This window comes from Hemiscyllium ocellatum, chromosome 31 (genome assembly GCF_020745735.1).
Source record: "Hemiscyllium ocellatum isolate sHemOce1 chromosome 31, sHemOce1.pat.X.cur, whole genome shotgun sequence".
In the NCBI taxonomy this organism is placed as follows: Eukaryota; Metazoa; Chordata; class Chondrichthyes; order Orectolobiformes; family Hemiscylliidae; genus Hemiscyllium; species Hemiscyllium ocellatum.
The window spans coordinates 18653123-18677537 of record NC_083431.1 but is presented as its reverse complement, the minus strand read 5'-3'; the positions used below and the strand labels follow the sequence as shown (position 1 = coordinate 18677537).

Below are 24415 nucleotides of genomic sequence, written 5' to 3'. Positions count from 1 at the left end.
TGCAATAAATACTCTGTTCAATTATTTCATTTTAGGTTCCTTGAATCATTTGAAACAGCCAACTTTTAAATTGTTGACATTTTGACATTTTTTCCAATTGATGCCCTTTGTCACATCAATAATGATTAGGTAGTATAAAGAAAAGCAATTTTGACTCAAAGTTGACTAAGTCAGCTTTGATAGTCACTTAGTTCCCTTTTGATAAATTGCACATGGAATAAACTAAGTGACACATGCGAGCACTGTTTAAACATTGAATATATCACCACCATAAACATACATGTGCTAGATAAAGCATTTATTTTTAGATGCCAAAACCTTTCACTGAAACCCAGTGACATCACCATAAAATGAAAGAAATATGAAAAATTTAAGGCATCACAGCATATAATCAAATACACAATATTGATAAAATGTTCTGTGCAAAAAGTACAAATGAACAACGATACTAACTTTGAAGTGATTTTCCAAACACAATGGAGTGACAAACTTAAGTACAGTGAATCGTTTCTTAATAAATTGAATATCATCTAACAATATGAATTAGGTGTTTTTGGCAATGCTGTATTTCTGGTGATCATATACTGTATTTAGGCAATTCAGGTGTACATTCAGTGGCACACACTGAAAACACACATACAAACATTCACTCACACCTACAAAGAGTTCAATATTCTATGATCCTTCACCCACATTCAATGCATCTCTACAGTATATTGAAAAAATTTACACCAAGATCCAGACTATAAAAACTATGAAAAAATATGCTTCAAACAGCATATGATAGGACCATAAATTCTAGTTTTACTTCAGTAGTCACCTCTACCATCATGATTCAAATTAAGCAATTTCACTGCCTAAGATATTTCATAATTTATATAATAAAAGAGCACCTTGAAAACTAGATGTTCAGTTCTAACATTTGTAATTCCAATTGAGAAATCTCCAACTATAAAATGATCCAGTGTGCATAAAAAATAAATTCAAAAATAAAAGGATAACCATGACAAATTTGAAGATGCCATTTTCATAAAAATGGTTCATTTGGTTTTTGTTCCCTCTGTAACCTCTGCCTACACATTGTCCATCCCTGCCCCCTGCCAAAATTGTCTGGTTCTCAAATGTATACAACCTATTGCTAATTGCAGAGACTGTATTTGATGTATAAAGAACAGAGCAAAATAAAACTGCAAAAAGTGGGATAACAAATTTTTAAATTGTCATTTTTGGAGGTGGATCAGAAGGCAAACATATCCACAAGTCACTTTTCCTTCTATTGTAACACTGGCAAGATTTAGACAACATAAAGCTGCATATGCCTTCAATTAAAATTTGCCCACCTTTTGAAATTAGCATGTACAATCCAGACAAAATGATACAGTAGCAGCACTGCACAATTCTTTCCAATTCACACCATTTCTTTTGAGAACTTTGTTTCTACAAAATATCGAAAAGTTCGCAAAAATAAATGAACAGTTGTTTTAAAAAGGTGGTTAACAGACATTTTTCTTCTTAAAAATGGAGAAGTGAAAGGTATACTGCATCTTTAAATGTTGGCACAGGTTTGCAGTATGGTCAGGCAGAGGCTCAGATGGTAGATATGGTGCAATAACATTCTTCATGTGGTTGACCCTTAACCACAATACAAGGTCAGCAGTCAGTTCAGGATATGTGCAATGCTCAAGTGATGGTGCAAACTGCCATTCCTCCTTGTAGCATCTACGTTTTGAAAAAAGGATAACTATATGTTATAAAAATCACTCCAACATTTCCCAATGTGCAGATCAGGCAAATCCTCTATTCGGGTTAATGCTTATTTGTTCATTTTACTTGGCAAAAAGATAACGTTTCTGCCAGTCCAGCAGGGTTGGCTTGATATGTTAATGTTTATTAATATACAGAGTGTCATCTTCACTTTCAGTTTCATCCTGAAATTCACTGCTGAGAAGAGATTTCTTTGAACCCATGGACATCATTCGGATCTCATCTTCGTATTCATCTCTATGCTGCCTCAAACGATGAAAGCCATCTTTTTGGTGATTGGACTTGATAGCGCAAACACACCAAATGATGCAAGCTGTCACAATTATTGCAGAAATGGTTGCACCTAATGGAAAAAAGGTAAAAATATTTGTTGTTTAGTTTCATCATTCACTTTATAGCATTACACAAGCTAGAAAGACTGCTTCACCCAAAATGGAGAACAGGAACTGCTATTGACATATGTAAAATAGTTCTGTCAAAACTGAATACATTCAATGTTTAAATTAGAGATCAACGACTTCAATGCTAAACCAAGGGAGATACACAGTTAAACAAGCAATTCAAAAATAAAACAATTGGCCTGCTAGTTTCAACTTTACTACATTTCCACAATGAACAGTGGGAAAAATGTTTCTCAAATTTATTCATATTTTAAAAGGGATTGTCGAATAAATTCTGGTTTTTAACTAAAAGGATGACCAGACATGATCAAAATTATTAATGTTGATCGAAATTTAAAATTAGCAATTCGTACAAACTATAATTTACTGTTAATAGAAATTTTAGCACAGATAACTCAATGCTCCTCATGATATCAATTCTTACCTGCTGCTGTAACCACCAGTTCTCTGGGGAGACCAAATAATTTATTATCCAGCTCAACAACTATTATCAATGAGGTGGCAGCTTCAGAAGGGGATACAAACACCTATTGCACAAAAATGGAATTAATACACCTTTTAATTTTCAAGCAGAGAAGCGTGTAAACTTATATTTCCTAAATGTGGAGACCAGAAAGCAAGACTCTTATACATCATGACCTCTTTTAAAGTTCAACTAAATTTTAGTGCGAGAATATACTGAATGAAAATAAAAGCAAATACTGTACTGAAAATGAAAAGAAACAGCGCATATCTCAAGTCTGTGAAAAAGAGATAGTTTAATATTCACTTGCAAATGCTCAGATCCTGATTTTAGTTTAAAAAAGTGATCATAAGCATCACTGCAGGGCCAGTTAACATCCACAATAATGCTAAGCAACCAATTCCAGGGCTACTGATTTTGCGAAGGAAGAGTGATATAGTTCTTAGTCAGGGTGGATTGTGACTCAGAAGGGAATATTGCTGGTGATGTACTTGTTGGCCTTGTTCTTCCAAATAATGAAGATCTAAGTATGGGAAATGCTGTCCAAGCAGCCTTGGCAGCTGCTGCACTGCATCTTTTACATGGTATACACTGCAGCTGATGTGTGGCAACTGCAATGGCAGGGTCAACCAGATGAATTTGAATGAGGGTCATTGGACCGGAGATGTTAACTCTGCTTTCTCCCCACAGACATTGCCAGCCCTGTTGAAGTTTTCCAGCAATTTGTCTTTGCTGCCAATCAAGTGCGCTGCTTTGCTTGGATGGTCTCAAGTGCTGTTGGAGATGCACTTGATGCAAGTGGAGAGTATTCCATCATATTCCTGCCTCATGCGTACAGGTACTGGACTGGCTGAATCACAAGCTGAATTACTTGCTGCAGAATTTTAAGTATTTGACCTTCCTTTTAAATAAAGTTAAAAACACAACACCAGGTTATAGTCCAACATGTTTAATTGGAAGCACATTAACTTTCAGTGTGACACTCCATCAGGCGATACTGGAGGGCTCGATCGTAACACAGAATTTATAGCAAAAATTTGCAGTGTGATGTAACTGAAATTATACATTGAAAAATTGATTGTCTGTTAAGCCTTTCATCTGTTAGAATACAGTGATAGTTTCACTTCCTTCATGTATAAATCACAAAAAGGTTGCTCTGCGTAGTCTGTGTTGTAGGTCGACCTAAGTGGGTTCGTGATCCTTAATCCTTTCGGGATCCTTCCTGCTTGCCTCCATTCCTGTAGAAAATTGATGTCTGTGTTGATATGCAGATGAAAGGCTTAACAGACAATCAATTTTTCAATGTATAATTTCAGTTACATCACACTGCAAATTTTTGCTATAAATTCTGTGTTACGATCGAACCCTCCACTATCACCTGATGAAGGAGCGTCACTCCGAAAGCTAGTGTGCTTCCAATTAAACCTGTTGGACTACAACCTGGTGTTGTGAGATTTTTAACTTTGCACACCCCAGTCCAACACCAGCATCTCCAAATCATGCCTTTTAAATAAAGTATTTTAATGGCTAGACATGGGTGTACCCCACCCCAAATGGATTGGGGTGTTTCATGGCAGCAGCTCACACTCACCTTTGAGTGCAATTAGGGATGGACAATGAATCCCTGCCATGAGCCCACATTACATGTATTAAAAAATCTGTAGTCTAAAAGCAGCTGGAGTAAAACTGAGCTCAGCAGCTCCATATTTAGAGAAAGTACTTAGAGTTTCTACCTGCTTGCGCTGATGCTGGTATCCTGCTGCAAGTGCATCAATATGATGTGACCCCGGAGACAGGAGAACATGAAAATAACCCATTTCTGATGTCAGAACTTTAATACCTTCATTCAGAATAATATTTGCATTTGGAATTGGATTTCCAGCTTTATCCGTTACCATTCCTCGTAAGCCTTTATGAACCTGAGGAGAACAACCTCAGCTTAGAAAATAGATACAAGGTACTTAAAATAGCCTTATATTATATCCGGAAAACTGAAAACAGAGCAATTGGAAAAGCTAAAAAATAAACTTTTTCCACAATAATACTTGAATTTATCATTTCTTCTGGCTTATCACTATGGATTCTATTGATTGAAATTGGGGAGTTTTTAAAAAAGTGATTGAGAATATTTTGACGAATATAACTTCCCTCCATATTATAAAGTTGGGAATACCCACCTTTTTCCTTTGCGGTCTTAAACTCTGGTATAGAAATTCCATTTTCCAATTAATTTGTGTAGATAATGATTCTGATGCCAACATATTCAGGATGTTCTGGTATGCAATTTAGTGAACAGAGACAACTGGACAAGCCTAGCATTTTGAGATTTTGCAGGTTCAGTCAGTGGTTAAGAAAGCAAATGTAATGTTGTCATTTATCTCAAAAGGGTTGGAACGTTAAAGCAGTGATGTGCTACAGAGACTTTATCAAGCTCCGGTTAGGCCTTATTTAGAATGCTGCGTCCAATTTTGGGCCCCACATCTCAGGAAGGACATACTGGCACTGGAGCATGTCCAGCAGAGATTCACACGGATGATCCCTGGAATGATAGGCCTAACCTACGATGAATGGCTGAGGATCCTGGGATTGTATTCATTAGCGTTTAGAAGGTTGAGGGGAGATCTAATAGAAACTTACAAGATAACACATGGCTTAGAAAGGGTGGACACTGGGAATGTTTCAGTTAGGCAGGGATACTAGGACCCGTGAACATAGCTTAGAATTAGAGGGGGTCAATTTAGAACAGAAATTAGGAGACATTTCTTCAGCCAGAGAGTGGTGGACCGGTAGAATTCATTGCCACGGAGCACAGTGGAGGCTGTGATGTTAAACATCTTCAAGGCAGAGATTGATAAATTCTTAATCTTGCAAGGAATTAAGGGATATGGGGGAAGAGTGCAGGTAAGTGGCATTGAAATGCCCATCAGCCATGATTGATCGATGGACAGAATGGCCTTACTTCCACTCCTATGTCTTATGCTAAGATGCCAAATATTAAACAGAATAGATCAGTAAATAAGAAATATCTTCACAAACAGAAGCAAATGCCTTGAGTTTAATTGTCAGGCGTGACATGGCAGCAGACACCTCTGAATTGATGAGGAATTGGACAATACATACTTACCTCAACAAGCATACTGAGTAAAGACTTCTTGTTCTCATTCCAAACTGTAGCAAGCTCTTTGACACGTGGGAAGTTACAGCAGCCTGTGTAAACTGTGATCTCAGGACAGTGACCGTAGGTTACACTAAAATCCTGGCAAGATAACAAAACAAATCACTAAGAGGTGTTAATGAAAGGATAAAGTAATTATATTTTAATCTAAAACATAAATTCCATGTACTTCTTGCAGATTTTTAACCACAAATAAGGGAGGCATTCAGTCTCAAACCACAAACTAAGCATTGCACAAGATCAAATTTCAGGTGTGCTTTTATTGCTGGTTGGATTTTATTTGGAATTTTAGCTAGCACCATGATTCCTATTTGGGGAATAAAATCAATTTTATTCTTCACAGATGTAAGGGAGTCAGGTGAAGTGGATAAACATTTAAATTGTTGTATTCTATGACTGAGAAAGTCTTCAATACATCATTAAAAGTTTACACTTTACATTGCAGGATTTTGTACAGGACAGGTGACTGAGGTGTTAGTGGGTGAGCACTTTGGAGTCAGCGACCATAATTCTATTAGCTTGGAAAAGGAAGACCAGATCTAAAAGTTCTAAATTGGAGGAAGGCCAATTTTGATGGTATTCAAAAGCAGACTGGGGGCAGATGTTGGCAGGTAAAGGGACGTCTGGAAAATGGGAAGCCTTCAGAAATGAGATAATGAGTGTCCAGAGAAAATATATTCTTGTTAGGGTGAAAAGAAAGGCTGGTAGGTATAGGGAATGTTGGATGACTAAAGAAATTGAGATTTTGATTAAGAAAAAGAAAGCATACGTCAGGTATAGACAGGAAAGATCAAGTGAATCCATAGAGTATAAGGCAGTAGGAGTATACTTCGAGAAATCAAGAGGGCAAAAAGGGAACATGAGATAGCTTTGGCAAATAGAGTTAATGAGAGTCCAAAGGGCTTTTACCAATACATTAAGGACAAACAGGCAACTAGGGAGAGAATAGGAGGTTGGCTAACACTGTTTAAGAAAGGTGGTAAGGACAAGCCAGGGAACTACAGACCAGTGAGCCAGACAGCAGTGGTGGGCAAGCTGTTGGAGGGAATCCTAAGGGACAGGATGTACATGTTCTTGGAAGGGCAAGGACTGATTAGAGATAGTAAACATGGCTGTACGTGGGTGAAATCATGTCTCAAACTTGATTGAGGTTTTTGAAGAAGTAACAAAGAGGACTGATGAGGGCAGAGCGGTAGATGTGATCTATATGGACCTCAGTAAGGCATTTGACAAAGATCCCCATGGAAGACTGGTTAGCAAGGTTAGATACAGGGACAACTAGCCAATTGGATACATAACTGGCTCAAAAGGTAGAAGACAGAGGGTGGTGCTGGAGGGCTGTTTTTCAGACTGGAGGCCCGTGGAGTGCCACAAGGATCAGCGCTGGGTCCACACTAATGTCCACTCATTTTATATAAATGATTTGGATGTGAACATAAGAGGTATAGAAGGTTATCTCAGATTACAACGGGATCTTGATCAGATGGGCCAATGGGCTGAGAACAGGCAGATGGAGTTTAATTTAGATAAATGTGAGGTGGTGCACTTTGGGAAAGCAAACATTAGCAGGGCTTGTACACTTAAATGGTGTGGTCCTAGGGAGTATTGCTGAACAATGAGACCTTGGAGTGCAGGATCATAGCTCCTTGAACATGGAGTCACAAGTATATAGGATAGTGAAGGCAGTGTTTAGTATGCTTTCCTTTATTGGTTAGGAGTATTGAGTACAGGCGTTGGGAGGTCATGTTGCGGCTGTACAGGACATTGGTTAGGCCACTGTTGGGATAGTGCGTGCAGTTCTGGTCTCCTTTCTACCGGAAAGATGTTGTGAAGCTTGAAAGGGTTCAGAAAAGATTTACAAGAATGTTGCCAGGATTGGAGGATTTGAACTATAGGGAGAGGTTGAATAGGCTAGGGCTGTTTTTCCCTGGAGTGGAGGCTGAGGGGTAACCTTGTACAGGTTTATAAAATCATGAGGGACATAGAAAGGATAAATGGACAAAGTATTTTCCCTGGGGTGGGAGTCCAGAACTAGAGGGCATAGGATTAGGGTGAGAGGGGAAAGACATAAAAGAGACCTAAGGGGCAACGTTTTCACACAGAGGTGGTGTGTGTATGGAATGAGCTACCACAGAAGTGGAGGCGGCTGGTACAATTGCAACATTTAAAAAGGCACTTGGATGGGTACATGAATAGGAAGGGTTTGGTGGGGTATGGGCCAAGTACTGGCAGGTGAGACTAGATTGGGTTGGGATACCTGGTCAGCATGGACAAGTTGGATTGAAGGATTGGTTTCCATGCTGTATATCTCTAGGACTCTGACACAAACTGTTTCAACATGCAACCAGCCATAAGAGGGCAGCATAGGAAGAGCAGATAGCACTTGCTTCTGCCGAACTAATCAGGTGATTTTAAAACTAGAATACCTGCCAGATCTTCAGTTACACTTCTGACATTGGATTCATTATGTCAATATTTAATACTCACCTTCATGCTATGCATGTGACCATGCCATTGTGCACCACGTACAACACCATCAGGGATGTTTTCTTCTGAAACAGATTAAACCAATGAATGCTGTAAACTTCAGAAGCCAGAAGCAAATTGAAGTAAACAGGTCTTCTATCACACTTCACAATAACAATTTCTAATTTGCATACAGAATAAAGGAAGTGACCAGAAATTTATAAGATCACATGGAGTCAGGGGCAATTAATTACCTTGGACACAGGATTGGCTAGCAAAGAAGGGACCTGGGATAAACAAATCTTACTTTGGTTGGCAAGATGCAACTTACCAATGCCACAGGGTTTGGGCCTTAACTATTTACAATCTGCATTAATGACTTGGATGCAGGGATAGAAAGTACTTTAGCTAAATCCAAAAGTAATATAATAGCATAACAATTTATGGTCATACATTTTTAATTGATTCTTTGTGGAATTTCCTTTTGTGCTGTTGATTTACCTACATTATTAGATTTCCTGTATTAGCCCACTGTTGGATTTTTGCTAGTTGGATGTAAGCCAGGAAACCATGAACAAGAGGGCTGACAGTGTTTAGTAGCCAAACAAAAAAGCGTTGCAAATTGAGGAAAGAAACTGGATATGCTATCTAGAATTCATAAGAACATATGAACTAGGAGCAGGCTGATCAGACTGTGGTTTCAAATCCATACTCTTGCCTATCCCAGATAATCTTTGAAACCCTTGCTAGCCTTAAGAGCATTCAATGACCCTACCTCCACTACTGAGGGAAAGTACCAAAGCCCCACAATCCCTCCAAAGATAATCCCTTCCTATCTCAGTCTTAAATGAGATCTCCATTATTTTTAAACGACTGTTCTCCCTCCATCTAGACTTGGGATGCAAAATGCCCTGTTCAGTTCCAGATTAAAATATCTTTATACTGTAGGCACAAAATCTGACTTAGTCAAAAGTTTATCTGAATGCTTGATCTGGGGTTGCAAAATACGTGATAGCTATCAAAATTTCCAATGTTAATGCAATTACATTTTCATTTTGCACAAATCCAATGAGATCGAACAAAGTTAAGTATTATTGTAAATTCTCACCTGCGTTATCAGGACAGCCTGGATGACCCAAATGCATTTTAGGGTGATTGTCAGAATAAACTGTGGCCAGGTATTTCAGGGTTTCTTCATTTGCCACTGTTGAGAAAGCAGGTAATAGAGGAGGAGTGATGAGGTACTTTTCTACCTTCACAATATGCAGCAAAACATTAATAAAGCAAGAGTTTTTGCTTTTTCTTCCTCACGTTAGAGCCTTTCAAATGAATTTTTATTGCAAAAACAAAAGCTTGTGAATACATAAACAATTACTGGATACAAGTTTTTCAGAATGCACAAGAAGTCAAACCTTCCATATTCAACTAGATTTGGGTCTTTGTGCCTCACTGCTTTTCATTATCACTCATTTTCAATAAAGCAGCATCAGAAGAAAGTAAGTACTATCATGTGCCTCATGCCTTCATAATTTATTTTATTCAAACAAAATACCCTTGATACAGATAAGTTTGGGGTTTGTAGAAGAGCTACAAAAAATGGTAACTGAAATAGTAAATAGATATGCAGAGGGGAAAACAGAAACAGAAATTCCAGGACTCCAGCTCTGATACCTTTGCGACTTCTAACATTAACATTTCAGGAGGAAATTTGGCACTGCATTCAAAGTCACCAAACTTCATTTAATCTTCTCACCTGCCATCCATGTCACTTAATTGAGATCAACAGATGAACCCAATTGAATACTTTTTAAAAACAACGCATTAGCTTGCAGACGTTAAACTGATTGCAACTTTCGTATACTTCAAAGTACCAGAAGAGGTTTACCAAACCCCAACATAGTAAACAAACCACCCTGCGAGGGTAACAAAATAACTTTACAGAGTCAACACAAAATATTTCACCATTAGGACAAGGCAAGTTGAATTTAATGTGGAATAAACACATACCTGTTTGTACAGGCTTATCATAAGGATATGTAGTAAGAAGAGAGCCACCATCCAAAACAACAGATAATGTAAATCCTTGGTTGAGGATCAGTTGCTTGACTATCACTCTAGTCTCAGGTTGCATCTCTGAGAATTGCTCGGAGGAGTTTCCTGGTAAAATACAAGTCTTGTACTTTTACTATTTACAATGCAGTCTTCAAGATACATTCCTAATCAGTCTATGTGAAAATGTCACTAACACTTGGATTTGATAAGAAAAAAGTGGAAGCATAGTACTGCATAATATTCAAGATCATGTATTATGAACTGAAGAATAATGTAAAGTATACAGTGAATTCAACACATTAATTTTTAAATAACACAATGAAAAGTGATCAGTTACAATAAAATCCTGAATTATTGAGGGAGTTGAAACCAAGATCATTCATTTTGGTTACAAGTTTATAACTGAAAATTATTTGGGCTGGATAACTTCAGTATCTGTAACATTTTAAATTCGATATATTGGAAAAAGCCATCAACGAGTCAGCCTTTATATTCTTTTCCCTTCAATACATTAATTCAACCTGTTCAGATATGTTATGACAACCAAGAAGGTAGGTAGAGTTTGAATCTGATCTTGCTGCTCAGGAGCTGGTCAATACTACGGTGCCACAAGCTCCCAATCTTCAGCTTTGTTACAATACTCATATTGATCTACTATCTTTACCAATTTGATTTGATAAGAAATAAATGGAAGCACAGTACTGTATGCACAATATTCAAGATCTTCAGAAAACATGATTTGGCTGAACTCAAGGTAGTCAGGGTAGCATAGCGATAAGCAATGATCCCAAAACAAAACATCTCCATTCTAAGGTAATGAGATAACTTTGCTATTTGCTAATCAAATTTTACACATGGTATGGACTAATTAAAACAATATTGGTTACAACTGGGACAAAATATGGTTTGAAACTTTAGTTTTATATTGAAAGTAATCCAAAATCAGTAGCCTGGGTTAGTCTTGGAAATAAAACAGCTACCAGTCTTAGTACATTACCCATGAAATCACTGTCCAAATCTTTTCCATTTACATTGGTCAATCCGATTCTGGACGTACACTGCCCTTCTTGGGCAATTTCTCTACCATCTGGGTTCATGGATGGTACTATCATGATCTTTGTCTCTTTAATTAACTGGAGAGAAAAAAAAATTTAGCTTTCACTAGCTTAGACAATATATCTTTAAATACAAGCTTAACTCACATGCACACTTTACAACAATGTTTGAAATAGGAACAAACTGCAGTTAACCTAGTACTTTCAAAATTTTAAAATCAATAATTCAAAGACAAAAGCCAATAAATTAAATCTGAAAAACATGTGACTGCAAAAACACTTCACATTGCATTCTTAAAAGCTAATACAAATGTGAAACTAAATATATAAAGCGTCAAATGTTTTTGGAGTTGAATTTTACTTATGTGCACCAACATTCAAGATTCCAGTACCTGTTGCTCAGTTATGAAATGTAATAGTCACATTTCATAAGGATTTGTTTCAGGGTTTAATTCACGAGTTTCTGATAAGATTCAGGAAGCACAGACAATCTAACAGTTTGGAGATGTCTGTGTTCGACTGGGGTGTACAAAGTTAAAAATCACAACACCAGGGTATAGTCCAACAGGTCTTTTTGTAAGCATTTACTTTTGGAGCGCTGCTCCTTTATCAAGTGGTTATCTAATGGCTTTCACTTTTCACAATCTGGCTGCATCTATTTTGACTACTAAGTTCAGCTCCTCATATCAAGGCCAAGTTTTCCTGCAATTCAAAATTATAGATTTAAGCATGACTTTGGGCAGCTAACAGTCCCCAAATGGATTGTGCTTGTAAGGGCAATTATGAGGAATGATCTTTCTTAACCATTTTTTATATACTGGTTTGTTAGCATTTTCACCATCAGGGGAGATGACTCCAATGGTCGCATGTTAAACGATAGTGCTGCAGCACTGTCACCAAAAATTGTGTTATCAAGAATTTTAAAAAACTTTACAGTGCAGGAGGAGACCATTTTGTCTGGACTGACTTATAATGCCTTTAGGGTTTCTGGATCTACCACCCTTAAAGGCAGCAAATTCAAGACTGGCCACAAATGAAAAGATTTCTCTTCAGCCTCCTTTATTCTGTGATTCAAATAAGTGAAGTTTGTGTTGAGAAATGGACTGCTCTGATCCAGTGAATTCAGGCCTCAATTTCTGAATAGAATCTATTCCTCTTCAGCCTCATTGTTCTGAAAAAAATAACAACCCTAGTCTGTGTCTTCTCCTGGATAAAACTTTCCTGTCCTAGCAATATCCCTTGAAATCCCTCTGTACTAAATTTCTAATTGTAATCACATCCTTCCTGCAACAAAGCAATCAGAAGCACACATTGTATTCTAACAACGTCAACTAGTGTTTTATGCAGTTCTAGTGTACTTCCTTACTTGCATTGTATGCTGCAGCTAGGACATGCAAAGCAACACTGCAGTGTTCCTTTACAATTCTACTGCTGTACTAGTGAATTCCTGCCTTGTTCTCCTTCCTCAAATGCATTTGCTCGGTTCTCAGGTTTTCTGTACGCCGACTCAGTCTATTGAAAATCTTTCTGCAATCTCGAGCATTCTATGAACAATGCTGCCAACTTTATACCGTCTGCAAACTTTTTAAATCAGGCCCGGACTTTGGCGAAACCATTAATACAAATTATGGAAAAAGAGATAGTGCAGAACCCCACCTTCATCACAAAAATATCCAACAAGTGCTCTTTGCTTTTTGCCACTGAGCCAACTGTGTATCCAATTTGTCACCTACTCCTTAATCCCTTAGGCTTTTAATTATCTCCCGTTTTTCCAAGCGAGACCTAAATAAAAGCCTATCTGGATTTTAACAAGGCAGTGCATCAAAGGGATTTTCATCTAGTAGGCTCAACTCTTCCATCCTGTACCCATTTCTCATTATGATTATTAATAAGTTCATTAAAGTGAACATGCAACAGCAACGTGGGGAAGGGGGAAAATGGAGAATGCTAGAATCCAAGAATAAATGTACTGAATCTGGAAAGGAAAACTAACAGTAATGTGCCTAATAGTTCAGAAACATTGGTACAGAAAAGAATAAAAATGACGGCAAGCAATGCATATACAAAGGAGAGGCAGACATGTCCATTGCACGTCATTCTGACTATTGCTTCAATAATATAATTGTGAAATATGGCCATGGTGAGACAGAGCTCTGTTTGGTCATACCATAAATACCTGACATTTTATATATTTGTCTAGGTTAGCATCACAACCACAAGAATTTGCAGATAACATAAGGGTAATTAGGAGGTTGGAACGCGAATTGCAGACATATTTCAGTGTGATTTGGACAATTTGAATAAGTGGGCAAAGGCAGGGGAGATGGAAGTATAACGTGGATAAGTGTGAAGGTATCCAATTTGGGAGCAAAAACAGGTAGTCAGATTATCCAAAGGGGATAGATTGGTAAAGCAGAGGTGCAACTAGATCTGTGTGGCCTTGTAGACCAGTCGCTGAAAGCAAGTATGCAGACGCAGCAGGTTGTGAAGTCAGGAAAGTGTACATTGACATTCATAGTGAGAGCATGTGTCTACAGGTGCAGAGATGTTTTGCAGCAATTGTACAGGGACTTGGTAAGATACCCTTCTAGCATTGTATGCAGTTTTTGTCTGAGGAAGGATGTTCTGGTGAAAGGGGGAGTGCAGAGCTTTACTGGACTGATTCCTGGGAAAGAGACATAAGAGACACTGGATTGCTGAGGACTATATTCACTGGAGTTTACAAAAATATGGGGATCTTAATTAAAAAAAACAAATTTTTGCAGGACAGGATGGTAAACAGGAAGGAAGTTCCTGATGACTAAGAGTCCAGAACCAACGGTTACAGTTTAAGGATTAGGTTAGGCCAATTAAGACTGAGTTGAGAAATTTCTTCACCCAGAATGGTGAGCCTGTGGAATCCTCTGCCTCAGAAAATAGTTGTGACCAAACCATCAAATGTTTTCAAGTAGCAGCTAGATTAGTAGTAATTAGAGAATTCAATGGCCTAGTGGTATTGTCACCGGACTGTTATTCCGGAGATGCTGGTAATGTTCTGGGGACTGGGTTTGAATCCCACTATAGCAGATGGTGGAATTTAAATGTAACTAAAAATTCTGGAATTAAGGATCTAATGATAACCAAGATTCCATTATTGATTGCCAGAAAAACCCATCTAGTTCATTAATGTCCTTTTGGGAAGGAAACTGCTATCATTATCTGGTCTCTCCTACATGGGACTCCAGACCCACAGAAACATGGTTGCCTCGGCTGCCCTCTGAGTAATTTGGGACTGGCAGTAAATGCTGGCCTAGCCAACAAATACCCACATCCCATGAATCAAAAATAAATTTTAAACATTTAGTTAGTAGCCAGGAGTATTCCTTACTGCTAAAGGGATCAAAGAGCATGGGGAGAAAGGAGGACAATCAACCATGAACATACTGAATGAGCGCGCAAGCTTGAATGCTGAACTGCCTACCCCTGTTTCCTATTGTATGTTTCTGGTTATGACAATACAGACAAACAAATACAACTTGAGCAATGTGACAACTGTGTAAAAACCAAATATCTTAACCATACACATCATCTACAGAAGATGAATATTAATGGATAGTCTTTCTTGCATATTAGGTTCAAAGTAGCAGTCAGCCAAGTACCTTCCATATACACCTTAGAAAAACATTGACTTTTTTTGCATTGTAGACAGCAAAAGTTGTGAATACATTTGAATTGTACTTAGGCCTTGCACAATACACTGATGAGATGTTTCTCCTTTCTATCCATGATCAAAACATTTAAAACATTGTATCAAAACTTATGGCATTTGAATTCAATGGGTCAACTTTGAGAAATTTTACCATTAACTCAGAAAAATTTACTTTACAACTAAAATTGGCAATACTAAATTTATAACTGAGCCATTAACGACAACATCTACACATTAATATTGTGCCATGTAACTGCAAAGTTAAGGCATATAATGGTTCTTTCAATAAGAAAGTTTTTGATAAATTAAAGAGGATATTTTCAAACAAGTCATGAAACTTGATAAATAAGGTGCTTATAGCTGTAGAAATATCCTCATTCAATTGCATAGAAAGGAATTTACAATTTGTAATTGTTGTCAGATGATCTAGAAAATTTTAGGAACACCTGCAAAGATGTTAAGTTATTGCTGGCTATCCATGCGAATGGGAAAACAAACAAAACAGGTTTTTTTTGGTCCAGCGCTTGACTGCCACTGACCCAATAACAGAGGGAATACAGTACAACTTAAAACATTTGCCTAACGCAGAGAAAATACAATTTTTATAGCATTCTCCTCCAGCAAAGTATACTTAACCAAATACAAGTCATTGTGCAATTTATAATGTAATTACTGTAACCACGAATTCCTAATCAAAGACTAGACTCAAATATAAACTGGTGTAACTTCAAGTTAATTTTCACTACGTTGAGGGAAATGTCAGACACCAAGTCATGCCAGCCTCTCCAATAAGAGACATCAACATGTTCAACCTGTCCTCGGCAACTACACAAAAAGATGTAGCAATTGGAAATTGAAATAATTGTGGTGCCTCTACTATAAAAGAGTATTAAAATCTAGCAACTCTACACAAGCATGGCACTGTCCCAGGATTCTTGATCTGTAGATCTCAGTTGCTTCCTGTTTTAAATATAGGGTGGGAGGAAAGATTCAAGTCAGTCTGAAAATGTAAAAATACATTCTTGATTAAAGTAAAATTGTGTGGATTGTGGTTAAAAGCAATTCACAAAAACTGGCTAAAGATTTCATCAGAATGATTTATATATAGTTGAACAATGTGTTACTAATTTCAGGACAAAATGAATCAACTATCCTCTCTAAAAGATCTGCTTTAAAATACATGTTGAAGGAATTAGTTGAAATGCATTCCAGAATATTACCTTTGTAATGGCTTGATTTTTCCCGTACAGAATACAAAGAAACTCTGCAAATGCCAAAAGCAACTCTGTCCCGACAGGTGCATTTCCATGAACTCCGGCAATAAATTTAATCTTTGGCTCTGAAGGTTCTTTTATTCCAGGTTTATCGGATACTTCCAGGGCCCAAATTTGGCGAACTTCTACACTTTGGCCCAAACTGTGCAGATATGTAAAGTAAACACAAAGGTTCAGTTCATCTATGTAGGTTTCTTTGTTAATAAATGTCCCAAATTGTAAACTAATCTCAGTCATAGTTAATATGTAATTGTCATTAAAAAACCCAATATCGTTTAGGAAAGGAAATTTGCTGGCCTTACCTGGTATACCCTACATGTGACTTCAGACACAGCAATACGGTCATGGTTCTTAATGTTTCTGAAATTACCTAGCAAGCCACTCAGTTCAAGGACAATAAGGAACGGGCAATAAATGCCTCAGCATCAACACTCAGATCATGAAATAATAAACAAAAAACATACAATATACACTAGTTACACAAACATGATTGAAATTCCTGTGACCCAAAAGGTAACAAATTTGAAGACAATTGTGATTCCACACAAGTTTCAAGAGATAGACAAACTTGATTCAATAAATTAAGGACAAGCAAAAGGATTTAAGGCGTAAAACTTTAGATAAATACCTCAGCTAAATTTTGACATAAAATATCAGGACCGATAAATTATTCGATGTATAAGCATCAACTTTAGGATTTCAATTTTAAGTAAACTGGTAGGAAGGATCATCCAAATCAAAATGATACTCATCTTCCCAATCACATGACAGAGAAGTACTGACATATTAAGTTGTGCAGGTCATTGCCAGAGGCTCAAATGATCACAGGCATCAGGTCCTTAATATCTCATGCACCAAATCAATGACCTCAACATTAAATATTACAAGGAGGCAATGAGCATTATTGAGGTAAATTTCCACAGAAACAGCAACTTCAGGCCTCCCCATTGTTTAGCACAGAACCTGAAAGAACAAATACAAACCTGCTCAATTTGGTAATTGTTGGGTAGTTACTATGTAATCCATGCAGAACTTCAGTCAGGTCTTTATAATCGTGGTAACGATCAAGACTGAGATCAACATGTGCAGATGAAATCAAATGGTTCAATCCTTCTTCAGATGATAAAGTCTTTATAAGTTGTTGGAACTCCTTTCCAGGCTCTCCTGAAGAGTTGGTCAGTACTTGATCATTACTGTTGGAATAGTGATCTGCAATACGTGAAAGAGTGAAATTGACTTCTACAGCTTCTTCCACAACAGTCACATTCCTCGTCATTGGGATATACCTGCAATAAATGAGGAGGATGTGGCTATTAAAACATGGTTTAAATTTTTGTACAATGATTTTGAACATTTTCTTTTAGCCTCAAGAGTATTTTTCCTTGCTCTCAGTAAAGCAATTATTTCCTTAAATTTCTGGAAAATTCAGCAGTTCTAAAAAAGGGTCACTGGACTCAAAGCATTAACTCAGCTTTCTCTCCATAGATGCTGCTGGAAAAACTGAGTTTTTTCAGCCATTTCTGTTTTTGATCATTTCTGATTTCCAGCATCCCCAGCTTTTTGGTTTTTATTTTTAGAAATTTTCTTAAAACTTGAAATCTTGTTAACTTAGTATTAATTAGTACTAGTATTAGTCAAAAATTAAGAAATCAAATTTTACAAAAACATCCAGCTGAATTTACAAATTATGAGAAGGTAGACAAAATTAACATACAGATCAGAAATACTGAATACAGTGTAAAAACAGAATTGTAAAAACAATGATTGAGACCAAATTTAGTTTTGGTTTACTATATATTGAAGAATGTTCTCATTAGATTGGGTTCTTTTGCAACTGACATTTCTGTAATATGTGCAATCTCACTCAGAGCATACCACTTCAATTCCACAAAGCAGGTAGATACCCTTTAACACAATAACTTCTGTCCTTGCTCAACTGCAGAATATTAGATAATAAAGGAGTAGTAGGCCATTGAGACATTCAAGTCTGCTCCATTATTAAATAAGATCAAGGCTGATCATACTGTAATTGCAAATCCATATTTCCACCTACCAACAATCTTTCCACTTCTGCACTAACATTCAAAAACACTGCTTCTATTCAGGAAGGGTTCCAAAGATTGCCAAAAACATTTATTTCATGCCAGTTTAAATGGGTGACTTTTTTTTTTACAAACAATGGTGCCTAGTTCTAGATTCACCCACTAAAGGAAACTTGCTCGCCACCTATACTATCAAGACCTCTCAAGATCAAGAGGACTACGGCTCACTTTGTTTACTCCTTCCTTTTTAAAATATATTTTTTAAAAAAATCTACCTACTTTTATATTTCTGGCCAGATATCTCTCAGACTAATATTCCCCTTCTCGATTTTTAGACTATTTATTTAAAAATAAAGCTTTTATAGAAACTTACTATCTAATACTTATACCTAGCCATCTCTAATGCTTTTAAAAATAAATTTGGGCTCATTCTTTAAAAATGAAATGAAGTTTGCGATTTAAGATTTGTAGCTCAGGTTGTAAGTTTGCTCGCTGAGTTGGAAGGTTCCTCAGATGTTTCGTCACCATGCTAGGTAACATCAGTGAGCCTCTGGTGAAGCACTAGTAATCTGTCCCACTTTGTATTTCTGTCTTGGTCTCCTGAGGTGGTGATACCATTTCTGGTACTTTTTCCTCAGAGTTTGGTAAATTTATCAGTCTCAGAAAAAGAACCGGAAATGATATTATCCACCTTAACAGGCCAAGATACAAATAGAAAGTGTGACAGAACACCAGCGCTTCACTGGAAGCTCATTGACGTTACCTAGCACGGTGATGAAACGACTGAGAAGAAACCTTTCAGGTCAGTGAACAAACTTACAATTTTAAAAAATTAAGTGCTATATTACTTCATTGCTCACACAATTACTTGACAAACAGCAGCAGCATCTTTTTTATGCCAGTCATAGTGCTATGATTCACATGCAGTACATTTAATTAGAACATACCCTCTAGCAGAAGCAGTAATTTTATAGACACCAGGAACAAGCAGGCGCCAGTAATCTCCATCTTTAGCCGATCTTACTGGATGGTTCACTTCAGCCACAATAATGGTAGCATTGCGAATCCCCTTTCTATTAGCAGCATCGAGTACAAATCCTTTGATACCCTTGTGGACCTAATGGTAAAATGTGAAGCAAAGAATCACTAGTTTCAATTTAAAAAAGGTAGCAAAATAGCAAGTTAGCTACTTCAGTCATCAGAATAAATTTCTGAATGACTGACTAAATAAGAACTAATTAGGGAACACAAGAATAATGTCATAAAACTACAGCTTTTTAGCAAATAAAAATTATTTCAGATATTAATATTCCTGCATTAATAATTTTGAAGAATAATTTAAATAATTATTTGCCAAAATCCTCAGTTAAGCATCTCCACATGAGTTTAGGGTGCTGAAAGACAGATGGCTCAAATAATCAGATGCAGACAGCAACATAATGCACTTCCATACAGTCCTATCTAGAATGAGGCACATTAAGCATCCCTCTTCAAATTGTACACCTTGGACTACAGTATCCATATTAAGTACAGGATGACCTGTATCTGTGGGTCCAGTTTCCACGGTTTCAGTTACTCGCAGTTTACCCCAGCCGGAACTCATAAGGAACGTTCCGGAAGCAGGGTCCAGGTGGTTGCTGGGAAGATACGTTTCCCATTTAAATGAATGGGCTCACTCCTATCCATGATTTCAGGTTTCTGCAGTATGTCCTGGAAGCAATTCCCAATGATCAGGACTTTGAACTCATTTCGCTTGCGCTCGACGTATCATTATGTTTATCTGCTTAAAAGCAGATAATCAGTAATCTATCCGTGTACATATCTCTCTCTCTCATCAGGCAATGCACATACTCCTTAAACAAGGGAACTTCAATTGATATTAAATCAACTGCTATGGTGTACAAGTGATGAGGGAATGAATAATTATGGTGACGAATGAGGCCACAAACCAGAAGGAAAACAAAGGAAACTGGATGTAGTTGCTGAAAGCTCAGTACTCTCCACTCCAGGACACCCTGAAGAGTCACTCAAGGTGATATCCTGATCAAACGATCTTCAGCTGCTCCACGAATGAATTTCCCCTCATAAGGTCAGAAGTAGGAACGTTCATAGAAGGGTGCATAACGTTCAGCACCATTCAGTGACTGCTTCTATATGGTCTTATCTTGAAAATCAAGGGGATCAGGTGCTACAGGAAGGCAGGAGAATGGGGTTGAGAAACTTATCAGCTACAACTGAATGGTGGAGCAGACTCGATGGGCTGAATGGCCTAATTTGTGCTCTTCTGTCTTATTATCTGACAAGTAACATAGTAAGACTTGAACATTATCCAGGTTGACAAGTTGCAAATAGCATTCACACCACTCATGCCAGGCAACCTTCAATAAGAGAATCTAACCATCACTCCTTGAAATTCAATGGTATTCCTGCCACAAAATACCTATTATCTACATTCTAGGAATACCACTGACCAGAAAATGAATTGGACTAGCCATGTAAAAATACTATGCCTACAAGAATACTTCAAAGGTGACGAATACTGCAGCAAGCAACTCACCTATTTCCCCCTATAGCCTGACCACCATCCATGAGGAGGAAGTCTGGATTGTGATTGGATATTTCCTACTTGCCTGGTGATTACAACTCAATTCTATTCAGAATAAAGCATTTCTTTGAATAGCACCACATCCACAAACATTTACTTCCTCCACTGTTCATGCATGGCAACAGCAGTGTGAACCATTTACTCGGTGCAATGCAGAAATTCAACAAGGCTCCTTAAATAGTGTCTTCCAAAACCATAGCCCAAAGCATTTAAAAGAGTAAGGGTAGCAGATGGACAGGAATATAGCCACCTGCTCATTCTCCAAGTCACTCACCACCTTGGCTTGGAAATATATTGTTATTCCTTTAGTGTTGCTCAGTCAAAATCCTAGAGCTCCCTCCCTAACAAGATTGTGGCACGCACCGATACCAAATGGATGGTGGGCGATCAGGAAGGCAGCTCATCACCACCTTCAAGGGAAATTAGGGATGGGGACCAAATGCTAAAGAGGCCAATATCCCAAACGAATATTAAAAATGATTCCAATCAATACCCCATCAAATTCTGACTTCAACTTTCCTACAGTACCTTGATGCTCAGTTAAATGCAACTTTGATGTCAAGTGCAGTCACACTTATCTCACTACACATATACAGCAAACCTGCATTCCTAATCACATTTTCAGCATCAACAGTACATTGCTTGTATATACAACTGGCAGCTCAGATGGATGCAGAAAATCCTGTAATAGTTTCCAAAGGTCATATGACATTATTTGCTCAACATATTCCTAGAATAGTTGCTATATTTCCCATATTTCAAAGTGACAACATCTCAAAGTACTTAAAATGGCTCTAAAACACTGACATCCCGTAATCAAAAAGTGTATGTTCTCCCTGTGTCTGCATGTGTTTCCACTGGCTTCTCCAGTTTCCCCTCAGTCCAAAGATGTGCAGATGAGATGGACCAGCCATGGTAAGTTGCCTTGTAGTGGCCAGGGATTTGCAGGCCAGGCAGATTTAGCCAAGGCAGATATGGAGTCACAGGGACAGGATGGGTGGCTGGGTCTAGGTGGGATGCTCTTTAGTGGGTTGGGGTAGACTCAAATGGTCAACCGCGTTTTCCCACATTGTAGGGATCCTATTATTCTAAATGTAGGTTTTTGATACTAGTTTTCGCTGGATTGAGAGAAGTGTTAATCAAGATCGACCATTACTTCACATGCATTCAAAGAAAATATTTCAGACTCTACCTACCTGCTTTATAAACTGAAGGAGAGACCTTTTATTTTGTTTCCAATACTTTGGCAAATCCTTCGCAAAGGGGAATTTATAACAGCCCAATTCAATAGTCACTTCAAAGCAGTTTGTGTGAAGATAATTCCAGTCTTGCATGCCACCTGGGAAGAAAGTCTCTCATTTATTTAATTAATAGTTCAGTGTCCAGAAAGAACTCAAGTGAAATATACCACAAAATTTGAAAAGGATGAAATCCCGATCAACATCTGCAATCAATTCTTCATTTAATCAAATCTTTGATTAAACCAAAGATGATTAAACTACTTTAAAAACTGAACCCACTTTAATAACTGCTATATGAATATGCTATTCAACATAGGTCTGCATTTAAAAAACATCTAACTGTCCCTTTAATTAATTGTTTTAAACTTATCAGCCATTGCTGCAGGTGGTTTCCTATTTACTGTCAAGCAGACAGGTAATCCTATAATGCACCACTGAGTATCAAGCTGTCTCAATGAAACCTAAGGTGCATTTTGTCACAGCACAGCGATCTAGCATAGGCCGGAGGGGGGGAGAATTTCTTTTCTATCAGGTGGTTGGAAATACTGGAGTTCCAAGCTATCCTTCCCCATTTGAGGCAAATTCTGGAGCTGCAGTTAAAGTTATCACAGCATAAGCTCATCTTTGACGTGAAGCTGAACAATACTAATCAATGTCACTTTGTTTACGGCGTTCAGCTTTGTTCCTTTACCCATGGTAGGAAAAAGTTAGCTTTAGGAGGGAATGTAGTGAATGTTCAATGAACTCATTGACTCATTGTTTTTGCATGGAGGTTTTTGGGGGGGGGGGGGGAGGGAGCGCGAGGGCAAGGACAAGCTCACTGTTGGAGGCAATCTAGAATTAAAGGTCATAGATACGGATAATCTGTTTGCTATAATAAAAATGGCAAAGGCAGAGTTATTGAACACATTTAAGGCAAATCCTTTCTTTTAAAAAAAAAAGAGAGAAGCAAGACATATGGGGATGTGTAGAACGGAGATCAGTAATGGCCTTGATTAGATTCCCTACAGTGTGGAAACAGGCCCTCCAGCCCAACAAGTCCACACCGACCCTTCGAAGAGTAACCCACCCAGACCCATTTCCTTCTGACTAACGCAACCTACACTATGAGCAATTCAGCATGGCCAATTCTCCTGACCCACACATCTTTTGACTGTGGGAAGAAACCAGAGCACCCGGAGGAACCTCATGCAGACACAGGGAGATTGTCCGTCTGTGTGGAGTTTGCACAGTCGCCAGAGGCTGGAATCAAACCTGGGACCCTAATACTGTGAGGCAGCAGTGCTAGCCACTGAGCCACGGTGCCGCCCTGTTGAATACCTGAGTAGACAAGAAGGAGCACGAAGCTTGCTCCTGGCTTTGACTTGTGTGATGTGCACCTTTACAGAACCTGTAGGGCTGGATGGGAATTAGATCTGGTGATGTGCAATGAGACAGTTTTAATGAATCGTGTCAGAATAAAATATCCACTTAGAATGTTACCATGAGCTTGAAGGGAAGAAATTTGGATCGGACATAACTGTGCAAGCTTATGGAAGGATTACAACAAAGGAACAAGGGCAGAGCAAGCTGGAATGGACTGGGAAACAGGTTTAGTAGTAATGATGGTTGAGGAAAATGGCAGACATTTTCATGGATTTTAGGAAGGGGAATACACCAACCATGGTTAAACAAGAAAATCAAGACTAGCATTAAATTGAAAGAAAAAGCAATATGTGTGGCAAAGATTAGTGGTAAGCCAGATGATATAGAAGCTTAAAAAAGACAACCCAAAAAAGGGTGAAGATAAACTTAGAGGGTAATATTGCAAGAAAGATCAAGATGGACAGCAAGAGCTTCTTTAAATGTATAGAAAGGGCAAAAGTTAGAAGTCACTTGGAGAACAAGACCAGGGAAAAAATAAGGTACCAGGAAATGACAGGAGTTGAATGAATACTTTGTATCAGTCTTCACAATAGTATTCCAAAATTACTAAATAATCAAGGGACAAAGAAGAGAGGAAATAAATATATGATCTACCACTAGAGAAAAGGGTGGTAGAGAAACTAGCAAGTTTAAAGACCATCATGCCCTCTGAGCCTGATGGGATACATTCCAGGGTATTAAAATAAGGAGCTCCAGATATAGTGGATGCAACGATAGTAATATTCCTAGAATCAGATTCTGGAAAAGCCACAGAGGATTAAAAT

At 37.9% G+C, this 24415-nt stretch overlaps 1 protein-coding gene across 2 annotated transcripts in view; it reads right to left on the bottom strand.

The window, feature by feature from the left end:
• Nucleotides 1-283: 283 nt before the first annotated feature.
• Nucleotides 284-24415, bottom strand: part of cpda (carboxypeptidase D, a) — a 64325-nt gene continuing 40193 nt past the window's right edge. The window contains exons 10-21 of one of the 2 annotated variants that reach the window (XM_060848442.1): nt 22182-22324; nt 19328-19497; nt 17322-17624; nt 16285-16480; nt 11319-11454; nt 10277-10426; nt 9378-9473; nt 8291-8355; nt 5753-5884; nt 4362-4547; nt 2590-2692; nt 284-2107 (exon numbers count right to left, since the gene is read on the bottom strand). In XM_060848442.1, coding sequence (XP_060704425.1) covers nt 1881-2107; nt 2590-2692; nt 4362-4547; nt 5753-5884; nt 8291-8355; nt 9378-9473; nt 10277-10426; nt 11319-11454; nt 16285-16480; nt 17322-17624; nt 19328-19497; nt 22182-22324 — 1907 coding nt within the window. In that variant the 3' untranslated portion in view covers nt 284-1880. The remainder of the gene's footprint in view (nt 2108-2589; nt 2693-4361; nt 4548-5752; nt 5885-8290; nt 8356-9377; nt 9474-10276; nt 10427-11318; nt 11455-16284; nt 16481-17321; nt 17625-19327; nt 19498-22181; nt 22325-24415) is intronic. The other variant, XM_060848443.1, reaches the window with a different exon arrangement.